The sequence below is a fragment of the Hyla sarda genome, chromosome 12 (assembly GCF_029499605.1).
Source record: "Hyla sarda isolate aHylSar1 chromosome 12, aHylSar1.hap1, whole genome shotgun sequence".
In the NCBI taxonomy this organism is placed as follows: domain Eukaryota; kingdom Metazoa; phylum Chordata; class Amphibia; order Anura; family Hylidae; genus Hyla; species Hyla sarda.
The window spans coordinates 7026268-7040199 of record NC_079200.1 but is presented as its reverse complement, the minus strand read 5'-3'; the positions used below and the strand labels follow the sequence as shown (position 1 = coordinate 7040199).

Here is a 13932-nt window from a genome sequence, read left to right as displayed (position 1 = left end):
GACACAGTCCTGTCTATAAAAGGTCTCACAGCTGACAATGTATATCAGAGCAAACACCAAGCCATGAGGGGAGAAAGAACAGCCTATAGAGCTCAGACACAGCCCTGCCTATATAAGGTCTCACAGCTGACAATGTATATCAGAGCAAACACCAAGCCATGAGGAGGAAAGAACTGCCTGTAGAGCTCAGACACAGCCCTGTCTATATAAGGTCTCACAGCTGACAATATATATCAGAGCAAACACCAAGTCATGTGGAGGAAAGAACTGACTGTAGAGTTCAGACACAGCCCTGTATATATAAGATCTCACAGCTGACAATGTATATCAGAGCAAACACCCAACGATGAGGTGGAAAGAACTGCCTGTAGAGCTCAGACACAGCCCTGTCTATATAAGGTCTCACAGCTGACAATGTATATCAGAGCAAACACCAAGCCATGAGGGGGAAAGAACAGCCTATAGAGCTCAGACACAGTCCTGTCTATATAAGGTCTCACAACTGACAATGTATATCAGAGCAAACACCAAGCCATGAGGGGGAAAGAACAGCCTATAGAGCTCAGACACAGTCCTGTCTATATAAGGTCTCACAACTGACAATGTATATCAGAGCAAACACCAAGCCATGAGGGGGAAAGAACAGCCTATAGAGCTCAGACACAGTCCTGTCTATATAAGGTCTCACAACTGACAATGTATATCAGAGCAAACACCAAGTCATGAGGGGGAAAGAATTGCTCCACTTTTTATTTTTTTGTATTTATTTTTAATTTGATTTCATACCTATTTAGTTGTGTCGCCTTTTTCCTACTGTTACAGGTGAGAAGCCTTTCCGGTGTTCACTTTGCGATTCTGCGTTTAACCGCAAGGACAAGCTGAAGAGACACATGCTGATCCATGAGCCCTACAAACAGTACAAATGCCCTTTTGCGTAAGGATTTTTGTTGTTTATTGACATACCTGACTATGACTGGTAAGGGGCACACCATGACCATGACTATGACTGGTAAGGGGCACACCATGACTATGACTATGACTGGTAAGGGGCACACCATGACTATGACTGGTAAGGGGCACACCGTGACTATGACTGGTAAGGGGCACACCATGACTATGACTGGTAAGGGGCACACCATGACTATGACTGGTAAGGGGCACACCATGACTATGACTGGTAAGGGGCACACCATGACTATGACTGGTAAGGGGCACACCATGACTATGACTGGTAAGGGGCACACCATGACTATGACTGGTAAGGGGCACACCATGACTATGACTGGTAAGGGGCACACCATGACTATGACTGGTAAGGGGCACACCATGACTATGACTGGTAAGGGGCACACCATGACTATGACTGGTAAGGGGCACACCATGACTATGACTGGTAAGGGGCACACCGTGACTATGACTGGTAAGGGGCACACCATGACTATGACTGGTAAGGAGCACACCATGACTATGACTGGTAAGGAGCACACCATGACTATGACTGGTAAGGGGCACACCATGACTATGACTGGTAAGGGGCACACCATGACTATGACTGGTAAGGGGCACACTGTGACTATGACTGGTAAGGGGCACACCATGACTATGACTGGTAAGGGGCACACCATGACTATGACTGGTAAGGGGCACACCATGACTATGACTGGTAAGGGGCACACCATGACTATGACTGGTAAGGGGCACACCGTGACTATGACTGGTAAGGGGCACACCATGACTATGACTGGTAAGGGGCACTGTGACTGTGACTAATAAGGTTCCATGGTATCTTCCTATAGGTCTCACACTGGATGTAACAAGGAATTTAATCGCCCGGATAAGCTGAAGGCTCATGTTCTGTCACATTCAGGTGAGTGTCCGGCAGCCAATGGGAAGGGAGACGTCAGACACCATGAAGGTAACTAATGGATCAGATGACATGTGGGTCCTGTCCTCAGGTGGGGCTGAGCTGTGATGAAAAAATTGTAGACCAAAATTAGAAGGGGTGTGGCTTGTTGGAAGGGGTGTGGCTTTGTAGTGAATGGCTTTGTGGGAGGGGGTGTGGCTTTGTGGGAGGGGTGTGGCTTTGTGGGAGGGGGTTTGTTTTTGTGGGGAGTGGCTTTATGGGAGGGGTGTGGCTTTTTCGGGTGGGGCTTGTTGGAGATAATGTCACTTGCAAGCCAGATCAGCTCATTCACCTGGAGGGGCGGAGCTTGTGGAGTAGGTGGAGCTCAGCTGTGATGAAGAGGTTGTGGTTGAAGGACCTGTTATGTGGGTGTATTGGGCAAAAATTTTTTATTTTTTTTGGCCTTGAGCCTAAACAAACAAAAAAAAGGGCCAAAAAATAAGGGGAGTGGCTTGCAAGCTGGATCAACACACTCACCTGGAGATGTAGAGTGAAGTAAGTGTCCCCGGTACATTTCTGCCCCCAGGAATGGTGAGGATATGAAGTGTCCCCCCGCTACCCCCTAAGTAGTCCCCTGGGCGGAGCTATACTGACCTAGTCCTGTAGCTCCGGACATAGTGACGTCCCCTCCCTAAGCAGACGGAGCCGAGCGATGATGTGGTCTGTCCATTAAGCTGAGTGGACGTCACGATGTCCGGAGTGACTGGACTAGGTCAGTATAGCTCCGCCCAGGGGACTACTTAGGGGGACACTTCCTATCCTCACCATTCCTGGGGGCAGAAATGTACCGGGGACGGTCAGGATGAAGATTTTACCAAATATAACACGTTGCCAAGCGTAATAGAAGGTAAAATTTACTGCTTGGTTCCCTTTAATTATCTTATATTTTTAGTTGACATAAAAGTAACATGTGGCCAAGTTTTATTAACCCCTTCACGACAATGGACGTAAATGTACGTCATGGTGCGGCGGTACTTAACATACCATGACGTACATTTACGCTCTGCCATGACCGCGAGCACCGATTATTTTAATCGTATTGACCCACAGAATAAAAATAACATTTTTACCATATATTGTACAGCGTGAAAACAAATTCTTCCCAAATTTGCTAAATTGCTTTTTTTTTTTTTTTCACATAAATAATATTTTTTTGGTTGTGCCGTGCATTTTATGGTAAAATAAGTGATGTCATTGCAAAGCAAAATTGTTGATGAAAAAAAAACCAACAAGAAGCCTCATATGGGTCTGTGGATGGAAATATAAAAGAGTTCTGATTTTTAGAAAGCGAGGATAAAAAAACAAAAATGTAAAAATAAAATTGGCCTGTTCCTTAAGGGGTTAAAGTATCTCCAGCCATTTGGAAGTGGAACATTCATACATATATGCGCCCATATACAGTATACATACACACACATATATATATAGTAAATTTGAGGAGCCGTATTAGTCCAGTGATGCAGATGCAAATCATAAAATGTTGCAGTATCTTGTAATACATTTTTTATTTTGGACTAACAGCATTTTGTAGAGACGAGCTTTCGGGATTCCTCCCTTTATCAAGTCAAAAGCTGTGGGCTTGATAAAGGGAGGAATCCCGAAAGCTCGTCTCTACAAAATGCTGTTAGTCCAAAATAAAAAATGTATTACAAGATACTGCAACATTTTTTGATTTGCATCTGTATATATATATATATATATATATATATATATATATATATACACCCATATACATATATACACACATATATACATAAATACATAAATATTGTCCCTAATTTACTATTCTAAACCCGACCTCTTTTGTCAGGTTTTTTGTCGCATCTTTGTCTGCGCCATGTCGCACACATCGTGCGCCAGTCTGCGGCACGATGCGACATTTTTTCCCGACGGACCCGATGTGGATTCTCCCAAACCCGAAAAAGGGGCGTAACCGGACATTTCTGAGCTTTCCCACGTATTTATAAAGGTTTCCAACCCGAATTTGTTGAATTGTTGTGGATTTTTCCCCGACAACTAAGAGGAGTTGGAAACCTAAACCTACAAAACCCACGTGCGACAAACAAGATGCGACATAATAATAAATACCAGGGAAAAAAGCAGTCGGGTAAGAAAGCAAGATAGACTTACAACCCGATTTTCTAAGTAAATGAGGGCCAATGAGTTTCATATATATATATATAGATGGTTCGCAGTGTTTTTTAATAAAGACAAATGGTTGTTCTATAAATTAGACTTCATATTTGTTCTGCTTTCTTTCTAAATCAGGAATGAAAATGCACAAGTGCCAATATTGCTCCAAGTCGTTCAGCCGTCGCGCCCACATGATCGAGCATCAGCGCAGCCATACGGGGAACTACAGGTTCTGCTGCCCCAACTGCGGCAAAGGCTTCACCCGCCAGAAGTACCTGAAGGAGCATAAGTGCCGGCTACATCTGGGAAGTGACAAAGAGGTAAGCCGATTGGACGCTGAAAGGTCACATGACTGACACCACCATGAAAATTAGAGCTTAAAGCATAACTCCGACAACTCTCCGGCGGCAGGACACCTGTTTAAATCTCTCGTAAACCCGGAACTAAAATTAGCGCCATAGACAGAAAATCGGTATCTTGATCGATTTAGCTGCCGGCTAGTCTTGGGATACGGCATTGCCGGGAGATTTAAAGAGGTGTCCTGCTGCCAGACCAAAGTCAGAGTTACGCTTTAAAGCCTTTAAAATCCCCTTTCTTCCCCCATTTATACTCGAGTATATATATATATATATATATATATATATATATATATATATATATATATATATAAAATTATATATACTTTTTTTTTTTTACTATAAATAAATAAAATATATATGTATATATAAATGGAAATAATAATAATAAGTGTCTGGCTTTAACCCTTTAGATGCTGGGATCAAAGTTGATTGCGGCGTCTAAATGTGGTAAATCCCGTTCCCGGCTAGCTCAGAGTGCTGATTGCGGCATCCCGATCAGCTGAGAGATCTCTTACCTTCCTCTTCGCCATCTGATCGGTGACCTAATCAGTCAGCCATGGCAGGCTGGAGCAATAGAGCACTGATAACACTGATCATTGCCGTTCTATGGAGCAACATTGATCAGTGTGTTCAATCTAAAGATTACACGTAATAGTCCCCTAAAAGTGTAAATAAAAAAAAGTAATAAATATGCATTAGCCTCTTCCCTAATAAAAGTTTAAATCGCCCCCTTTTCCCATTTAAAAAATAAAAAACTATTTAAAAAAATAAATTAAACATAAACATATGTGGTATCGCCGCGTGCGTAAATGTCCGAAGTATTAAAATATAATGTTAATTAAACCGCACGGTCATGGGCGTTTATGTAAAAAAAAAATCAAAAGTCAAGAAATGTGTATTTTTTTGGTCGCTTCATATACTAGAAAAAAAATGAATAAAACGCGATCAATAGGCTCCATCAAAATGCACTGCGTAAAAATGGATGCCCCCAAAAGTTACAAAATGGTGTTATGTCAAAAATGGAAAAACCATTAAAGGGGTACTCTGGCCCTAAGACATCTTATCCCCTATCCAAAGGATAGGGGATAAGATGTCTGATTTCGGGGGTCCCGCTGCTGGGTACCCCCGCAATCTTGAGAGGGAAGCCTTAATTTACCTTTCAGGGACAGTGTGGTTCCTCTGGAGGTGGCAGACAGGCAAAACTGCAATTCCCAGCATGCCCGGACAGCCAGCGGCTGTCCGGGCATGCTGGGAGTTGTAGTTTTGCAACAGCTGGAGGCGCACTGGTCACTCTTCTTTCCATGATCATCGGAAATGAATCAAAAATGGCACCTTTGGCGTGCGTATTGTCCCACCTGGTAACTCTTGACTTTGTGTGTGTATATATATATATATATATATATATATATATATATATACACACACACGCCGCGCTGGCAGCTCACAAACTGCCGGGTGCCGACCACGGGGCTGGAGTATCGTGACGTCACCCCCGCCCCCGCTATGCAAGTCTATGGTAGGCAGCGTGACGGCCCTCACGTGCGGGGCGTGACGTCACATGGGGACGGAGTCGTGACGTCACGAAACTCGGGCCCCGTCGTGGTCGGCGCCCGGCAGTTTGTGAGCTGGCAGCGCGACAACTCAAAGAGGTGGGTGCCGAATGCAAGATTGTGGCATCCGCCAATTCCTGGACAGTCTGTGGTGGATGGAGCGAGGCGTCCCAGATGTGCTCAATCGGATTCAGGGGAACGGGCGGGCCAGTGCATAGCAAGGTTGGCAACAGCTGGAGGCACCCTGGTTGGGAAACACTGATATATATATTATATTAATATATAAATTGATAGGTATATGTATATGAACTATAGACTACTACCTGTGTGGCGTACTTTTGGGTTTCTCACCCATCGGGTTATCTTGTTCTTCTTCTTTGTTCCTTTTTAGGTTAGGAAGGGGCAGAGAAAACAAGGACAAGGGAAGCAAGATGAGGACACCAGCCCCGAGGAGGAGGAGGAGGAGGAGGAGGAGACGACGCTGACAGTGCTGAAGAGCAGTAGGGAGCGACTGGACGAGGCGGGTCCGGCGGAGGAGACTTATCAGCACACCGGTGCCGTACTTTCTATTGTAGTTGATGGATCTGCCGCTGCCAGGGACGGGTTGGCGGTCCCCTCCAACCAAGACGCTACAACCCCGACTACTGTGACACTAGCTGAGCTGCAGAATGCCACAGACTCTACATGCTCGATGCTGGCAGTGCCCATATATATACAGAGTCAAGAGTGACCAGGTGGGAAAATACGCACGCCAAAGGTGCCATTTCTCGTTCATTTCCGATGATCATGGAAAGAAGAGTGACCAGTGTGCCTCCAGCTGTTGCAAAACTACAACTCCCAGCATGCCCGGACAGCCGCTGGCTGTCCGGGCATGCTGGGAATTGCAGTTTTGCCTGTCTGCCTCCTCCACTGTCCCTGAAAGGTAAATCAAGGCTTCCCTCTCATCTTAGCAATCTCTGGCTTCCCGGGCATGCTGGGAGTAGTAGTTTTGCAACAGCTGGAGGTACCTTGTTTGGGAAACCTTAGTCTATATTACCGCAGCACAGCTTCTCCCTTACCAGCTGGAAATATCTTCTCCCGTAAGGTTCAACCAATGGGGTTATCCGATCTCAGAAGGTAATAGTTTGGGGGGGGGGGGGATCTACTAGGAAGCAGCGTTTTACACGGGAGCTAAAACTGGTGGCTGTAAATCCGGCGGGCACATGAGGTAGATCCGATTGATTAGCCCCAACCACTTTTTAACCCCTTAAGGACGCAGGGTGTACATTAACGTCCTGCACGCGTAGCAACTGAGCTTGCATTAAAGTCAGAGAGTAATGGCTGCTATCAGCAGCCAGGACTCGCCGCAAATGTCGGACAATGGCACTAAATGAGCGTACCTGTCATCACAGAGAATGCTTCTTTATGTTCCTCACTAGGTCATGCAGATGCTTTACATGTCTTTTTTATGTGTCTAGCTTCTGTATTTGGCTCACAAATCTCTCTGTTCTGCTGCTCACTCATTCTGACATCCACTGCTCAGGAAGCACTGAGCCCGCCCTCACTCACCATGCATTCACTTCCTCCCTGAGTCTGCTGTGCTGGGTCTCTTCATCCAATCACTGCAGGCTGCTCTGTAACCCCTTCCTCTCAGTTTTCATGCTACAGTCTGATAGGACAGGCGTGAGCACAGAGGAGTGCCGGTCCCGCCCCTCACTTCCTGGACTTTGTCCCTTCCTGTGCTTCAGCTGGGACAAAGATGATGCTGCATCCTGATAGGATTATGTTCTGGATGGTATGGGGACCCCTAGTGGTCTTTTTTATACATACATTTTTATGAAGTATATTAGATGTACAACATATAAAAAGTTTTTGATAGTGCCCATTTAAGCCTTACGATCTAAAATACCTAAAATACAGTTGACAATTGGTTGTAGGGGCTGATGGGGCCCTGCACAGTGGAATTGTGGGGTCCCGATCAGTTAAGAAGTTGGCTGGAGGGTCCCTACCTGCCTCCGTGCCGTCAAACCGGTGCTCTGAAAATACAGACAGGCTTGGCAGCCGGTCTCAGCAGAGCACCAATGACACTGATCAAAGCTACAATCTAAAGAGTTCCCTATGGGGACTAAAAAATTGTGAAAAATGTTAATTAATGTAAATAAGCCCCTCCCCTAATAATAGTTTGAATCAGCCCCCTTTCCCCATTTCTTTTTAAATCAAATAATGTAAACAAAATATAAACATATGTGGTATTGCTGCGTGCGAAAATGTCCAAACCATTAAAATATAACGGTTATTAAGCGGCACGGTCGATGGCGTAAATGTAAATATATATATATCAAAGTCCAGAATGACCGATTTTTGAGCACTGCAGATGCCAGATAAAAAAAATGAATAAAACCGATCAAAAAGTCCCTTCAAAACCAAAATGGTCCTAATAAAAACTATAGGTCACGGCGCAAAACATTATCCTCATATCATACATCCCCCTATACGGAAAAATAAACAAATTTGGGGGGTCAGAACAGGAGCATTTTAAGTATATTTGTTCTGTCTTCGCCACACGTTACCCCGTGGTGTGTGTGTGTAGTCTGACATGCAGATAAACCGCCTTATTCTTCAATAGACAAGACTCTATGGTGAAGTCTGTAGATTTATTGAATCATAGGGAAAAAGCGCGCGGTAAAACTCGAAAATAATAGAGCAGAAAACAAGGATAAACACATGTTCATATACAACTAACATGTCAACATATTACAAGATAGCTGAAACATTACATGGATGACCCCCGAGATCTCCCTGCTGCACCCGGTGTTTGTTTAGAGCGTCAGGTGCAACGCCGGAGGCTCGCGACGTCACGACCACGCCCCCTCAATGCAAGTCTATGGGAGGGGGCGTGACATCCGTCACGCCCCCTCCCATAGACTTGCATTGAGGGGGCGTGGCCGTGACGTCACAAGCGGGGCATTACCGTGACGTCACGAGCCTCTGCCCCACATCACCACTCGTCCGCCACCCCGGTCTGGGGTACCTCCGCCGAGATCGCGGGGGTCCGCAGGGACGGGGCCCCTCACGTGATCAGACATCTTTTGGATAAGATGTCTAGGGGCAGGGAGTACACCTTTAAATTCGTCACTTATCTAGACCATTGGCTGTTGGGCTCTTGTTTTTCTCCACCAATTACATTGGTTCGTAAATTACTAAAAATTGGTTTCATCCACAACCAGGAAGGTTTGGGGATTTATCATAGACTCAACTCCGATGACCCTTACTCTTGTCGGACAACAGACGCAATCTGGTCACCAGAGCCACCAATTCTCGAAGGACTCATTCGTTGTTCATAAGAACGTTGATGAAGATGTTTGGGCACATTCAGCAACCAAGTAGGAAGTCCCTTGGGCTCTTTGCCACCTTCACCGTCTAGAACAGGAGGTTTTGGGCATTTGGAATCAAAACCCTCTAGGGTTGAACAAGAGCAGGGTCTACCCACAAAGTGTATAATCGGATTAGACGCATTTTTCCAAAAATCCAAGTTGGTTCCAGCCACAACCAGGAAGTTTCTGGGATTTATCATAGACTCAACTCCGATGACCCTTACTCTCTCGGACAACAGATGCAATCGGGTCACCAGAGCTGCCAATTCTCTAAGGACTCTTCATCCGGTGTCCATAAGAACTTTGATGAAGATGTTGGGGCACATTCAGTGACCACGTAGGAAGTCCCTTTGGCACCTTCACCCTCTAGAACAAGAAATTTGGGGCATTTGGAATCGTAACCCTCTAGGGTTGAACAAGATGCGCACCTTATGTGCACCCTATCTCCACAAGTCCCTAATTCAGCCAGTCTGGATTCTGTTGACGATGGACAGTGGACTATCGTCGGGGGTCCTGAGGTCTCACTCAAGAGCAGGGTCTACCCACAGAGCGTATAATCTGATTAGACGCATTTTTCCAAAAATCCGAGTTGGTTCCAGCCACAACCAGGAAATTTCTGGGATTTATCATAGACTCAACTCTGATGACCCTTACTCTGTCGGACAACAGATGCAATCGGGTAACCAGAGCCGCCAATTCTCTAAGGACTCATCCAGTGTCCATAAGAACTTTGATGAAGATGTTGGGGCACATTCAGCGACCACGTAGGAAGTCCCTTGGGCTCTTTGGCACCTTCACCCTCTAGAACAAGAATTTTTGGGCACTTGGAATCGCAACCCTCTAGGATTGAACAAGATGTGCAGCCTATCTCCACAAGTTCCTAATTCAGCCAGTCTGGATTCTGTTGACGATGAACAGTGGACTATCATCGGGGGTCTTGAGGTCTCACTCAAGAGTAGGGTCAACCCACAGAGCGTATAATCGGATTAGACTCATTTTTCCAAAAATCTGAGTTGGTTCCAGCCACAACCAGGAAGTTTCTGGGATTTATCATAGACTCAACTCCGATGACCCTTACTCTGTCGGACAACAGATGCAATTGGGACACCAGAGCCGCCAATTCTCTAAGGACTCATCCGGTGTCCATAGGAACTTTGATGAAGATGTTGGGGCACATTCAGCAACCATGTAGGAAGTCCCTTGTGCTTTTTGGCACCTTCACTCTCCGTATCCAAGTGTTCTGAACAACATTTTCAGAAAACTGGAGCACCGGAGTACCCCTTTAAAGGAGCTGAAAGGTGAAAACCTAGGATCCCTAGTGGGACCTTTCGGTCGTTCCCAGGGGATTATGCTCTCCCCTTTTGAGCCCTTGAAAAGCGTGGACATGGAGTTTTTTTTCTTGAAAGGCTGCCTTCCTAGTGTCGATCACCTCTGCTCTATGGTCTTTGAGCCTTACACCCTATTTCTGCTCAATGGGGTTATTCTCAGGTTCCTGCTATCCTTAGTTCCTAAGGTTCCTTCCTTCCAGAACACCAATCAAGTCATCTTTTCACCTATTTTTTTTATCCGGATCCTACTACTGAAGAAAACACTCTTCTACATAACGCTAGATGTTTGCAGATCTATTTACAGAGATCCGGTGCCTTCAGGAAAGATAAATCTTAGGCGTTTGAAAGATACTGCCTATGGGCCGTTTTTCTTGTTAATTACACACTGTGTTTGGGGGCAAAGTTCCCTTTATAGGGGAAGCTTAATTTGTTTATTTAATTGTTTAAATCATTAATTTCCACCTGTCCAAACTGTTCACGGGGGCATTAATACCCCAATTGTGCTGCTGTTCGGACGTGAGGGAAAGCAAATCATCATTAGAAATTAATTATTTATTTATTTTAATTTCGCCCCACAAATATATATATATATATATATATATATTTTTTTTTTTGGGCTTTGCTGTAGATTTTGTGGTAAATTGAGGGATGTCCTTACAAAGTACATAGTCCCACAAAATACAGCAAGCCTCATTAGGGTCTGTAGTGGGAAAGTGAAAGAGTTATAGTGAAAGAGTTATATCAGAAAACGAGGAGGAAAAAAAATGAAAGTGCAAATATGAAAGGGTACCGGTCATCAATCCGTATTTTCTAAACTAACTCAGATTATATTCCGTAACTACTCCTAATACCCCTCCTGCCCTTAAAAAAAATTCTGTGCATCATACCTTTCCCCTTGTTCACATTGTGTGAGCTCCCAGCAGGAGAAAGTGGGCGTTCCCCAGCAGGCGCGACATCACTGAAGCCCGCGAGAGCTGTGCCCCGCCATCACCTTCACGCACTTCCTGCCAGACCGAAAGGAGACCAAACTAACTGTTTGAGTTAGGAAACAGAACAGAGCCACCTAGTGGCCGTTTTTTCAATCACATTAAAAACATATAAAAGGTTGAGAATTTTAACAGCAAGTAAGTAGCAAAGTGTTTTATAATTACATATGGAACAATATATTAAAAGTTTAGTTTGGTGACAGGTTCCCTTTAAAAATTGCTGCATCCTTAAGGGGTTAATGTAATAAAATGTAATATATATATATATATATATATTTTTTTTTAAAACAGGTGTAAATGACTGACAGGTGTTTAGTGCGGATAGAGTTGCGCTCCACCTTACGCCATATGTGAATGAATGATCAATCCCTTTCCAATGTATTTATGCACATACTGTACATATGGAATTTATTTATTTATATTTTTTCACTTTACATGTGTGTAAATGTATTTTATTGGATTATTAAAGAGTACCTCTCATGATCTTGTTAAATATTATAATCCCCCCCCCAGGTCACTGCCCCCATCATGATGAACCACCCCCGGCCTTTATTTTTATTATTTTTTAGTTTTCTACCTTGATATTTCTCTGTATTTTCTGCTCAGTCTCAGTCAGATTCACAGACTGGGAAGGGGCGTTCCCCAGCAGGCGTGACATCATCTGAAGCCATACAGGGGAGAACTTCCTCCCTCACTCTGCTACACACAGCCCAGAGCAGTTCAGTGTGAGATGAGCTATGATTGGCTAAGGCTGCACACACACCTCAGCATTTCCTGATTTTGGACTTCTGCCAGGCCAGCAGGAGTCCAAAGTCTGTGCAAGAGATGGGGGGGGAAATGTGCTCTGGACAAGTAGGGAGACACCTAGTGGCAGCTTTTTTTTTTTAAAACACAAATAAAACATAGGAAACTTTTTTTTAAACAAGTACATTAGAAAGATTGTTTATTTACCATCAGGTGTGCAATAACAAAAATGAGTTTTAATGACAGTGCCCATTTAAACATGCAGTGAAACCTCTTTCAGAAGACCACCCGAATTTGCATTAAACAGTGGTCTTCTATGGGGGGGGGGGGGTTGGTCTGCTCACAGTAAATGTCCGCTATGCATAATGTATGGTGGGCTAAAAATCTGTCACATGAAATTGGGTCTGGATAGGGGTCGGGTCCCATAGACATGAATTGAGGGGTCATGGTGTGACGTCGCAAGGGGGCGTGGTCCTGACGTCACGATCACAGCTTTCGGCTCCGAGCGTTCCGAACGAAATGTTCAGAACGCTGGAGCATCGGAGTACCCCTTTAAAACAGTTGGGGATTAATAGCCGAGCCAGAATCTCTTCCCCCCTACTGTTGTACAGATGACTTGGCATATAATCCCAGTAATGACACAGGACATACATGTACGCCCTGTGAGCGCAAGGGGGCTTTGAGGGGGCTCAGGAGCTGCCCTTGATTCACACATGGCGAGTACCGGCTGCTATCAACAGCCGGGGCCCACCGCTAACGCCGGGCATCACAGTGGATTGCGGGATCTAAAAGTGTAAATTACAGATGGCTGGTCAGGACCTCCGTAGCGTAATTGTGGGGTTCCCATCAGCTAAGATGGCGGTTATAGGTATCTCGCCCTCTTGGTGAGGTTCTTCTTGATACTCGGCCCTTACAAGGAGAGCACCGATAACACTGATCAATGCTGTTCTATGGCACAGCACTGAATAGTATTAGCAATGGAAATATGGGATGTTTTCTTTGTTTACGTTTTTATTTAAAAAATGGGAAAAGTGGGGGGATTTGAAATTTTTCTTTTATTAGAGGAGGGGCTTTTTTTATTTATTTTTTTTATAATTTATTACACATTTTTTCCTCCACATTGGAGACTATTACACTTCCTCCTATGTGTAGGAAAAAAAAGTGTAATAGCCCCACCCCCTCATGATGTCACGTTCTGCCCCCTCAATCCAAGTCTATGGGAGGGGGCATGACGGCCGTCACGCCCCCTCCCATAGACTTGCATTGAGGGGGCTGGGTGGGACGTCATGAGGGGGCGGGGCTATGATGTCACGAGGCGCCGTCTCCAGCGTTTGGAACAGTTTGTTCCAAACGCTGAGCAGTGGAGTACCCCTTTAAAGGGGTACTCCACCCCTAGACTTATTATCCCCTATCCAAAGGATATAGGATAAGATGTCTTATTGTGGGGCTCCCGCCATTCTATGCGGGGCTGCGTCTCCAGTCTCGGAAATCTCTTTGTTTCTGGGACTGGAGATGTGATGTCAGGCCACGCCCCCTGCCTTCATGTCTATAGGAGGGGGGGGGGGTGATTTTTTTA

At 45.0% G+C, this 13932-nt stretch overlaps 1 protein-coding gene across 2 annotated transcripts in view; it reads left to right on the top strand.

The window, feature by feature from the left end:
- The window catches only part of ZNF341 (zinc finger protein 341), a 50993-nt gene extending 38906 nt beyond the window's left edge, over positions 1–12087 (top strand). For both annotated transcript variants that reach the window (XM_056547958.1, XM_056547959.1), the window contains 4 exons: positions 823–934; positions 1797–1867; positions 4172–4356; positions 6337–12087. In XM_056547958.1, coding sequence (XP_056403933.1) covers positions 823–934; positions 1797–1867; positions 4172–4356; positions 6337–6675 — 707 coding nt within the window. In that variant the 3' untranslated portion in view covers positions 6676–12087. The remainder of the gene's footprint in view (positions 1–822; positions 935–1796; positions 1868–4171; positions 4357–6336) is intronic.
- Positions 12088–13932: the final 1845 nt, after the last annotated feature.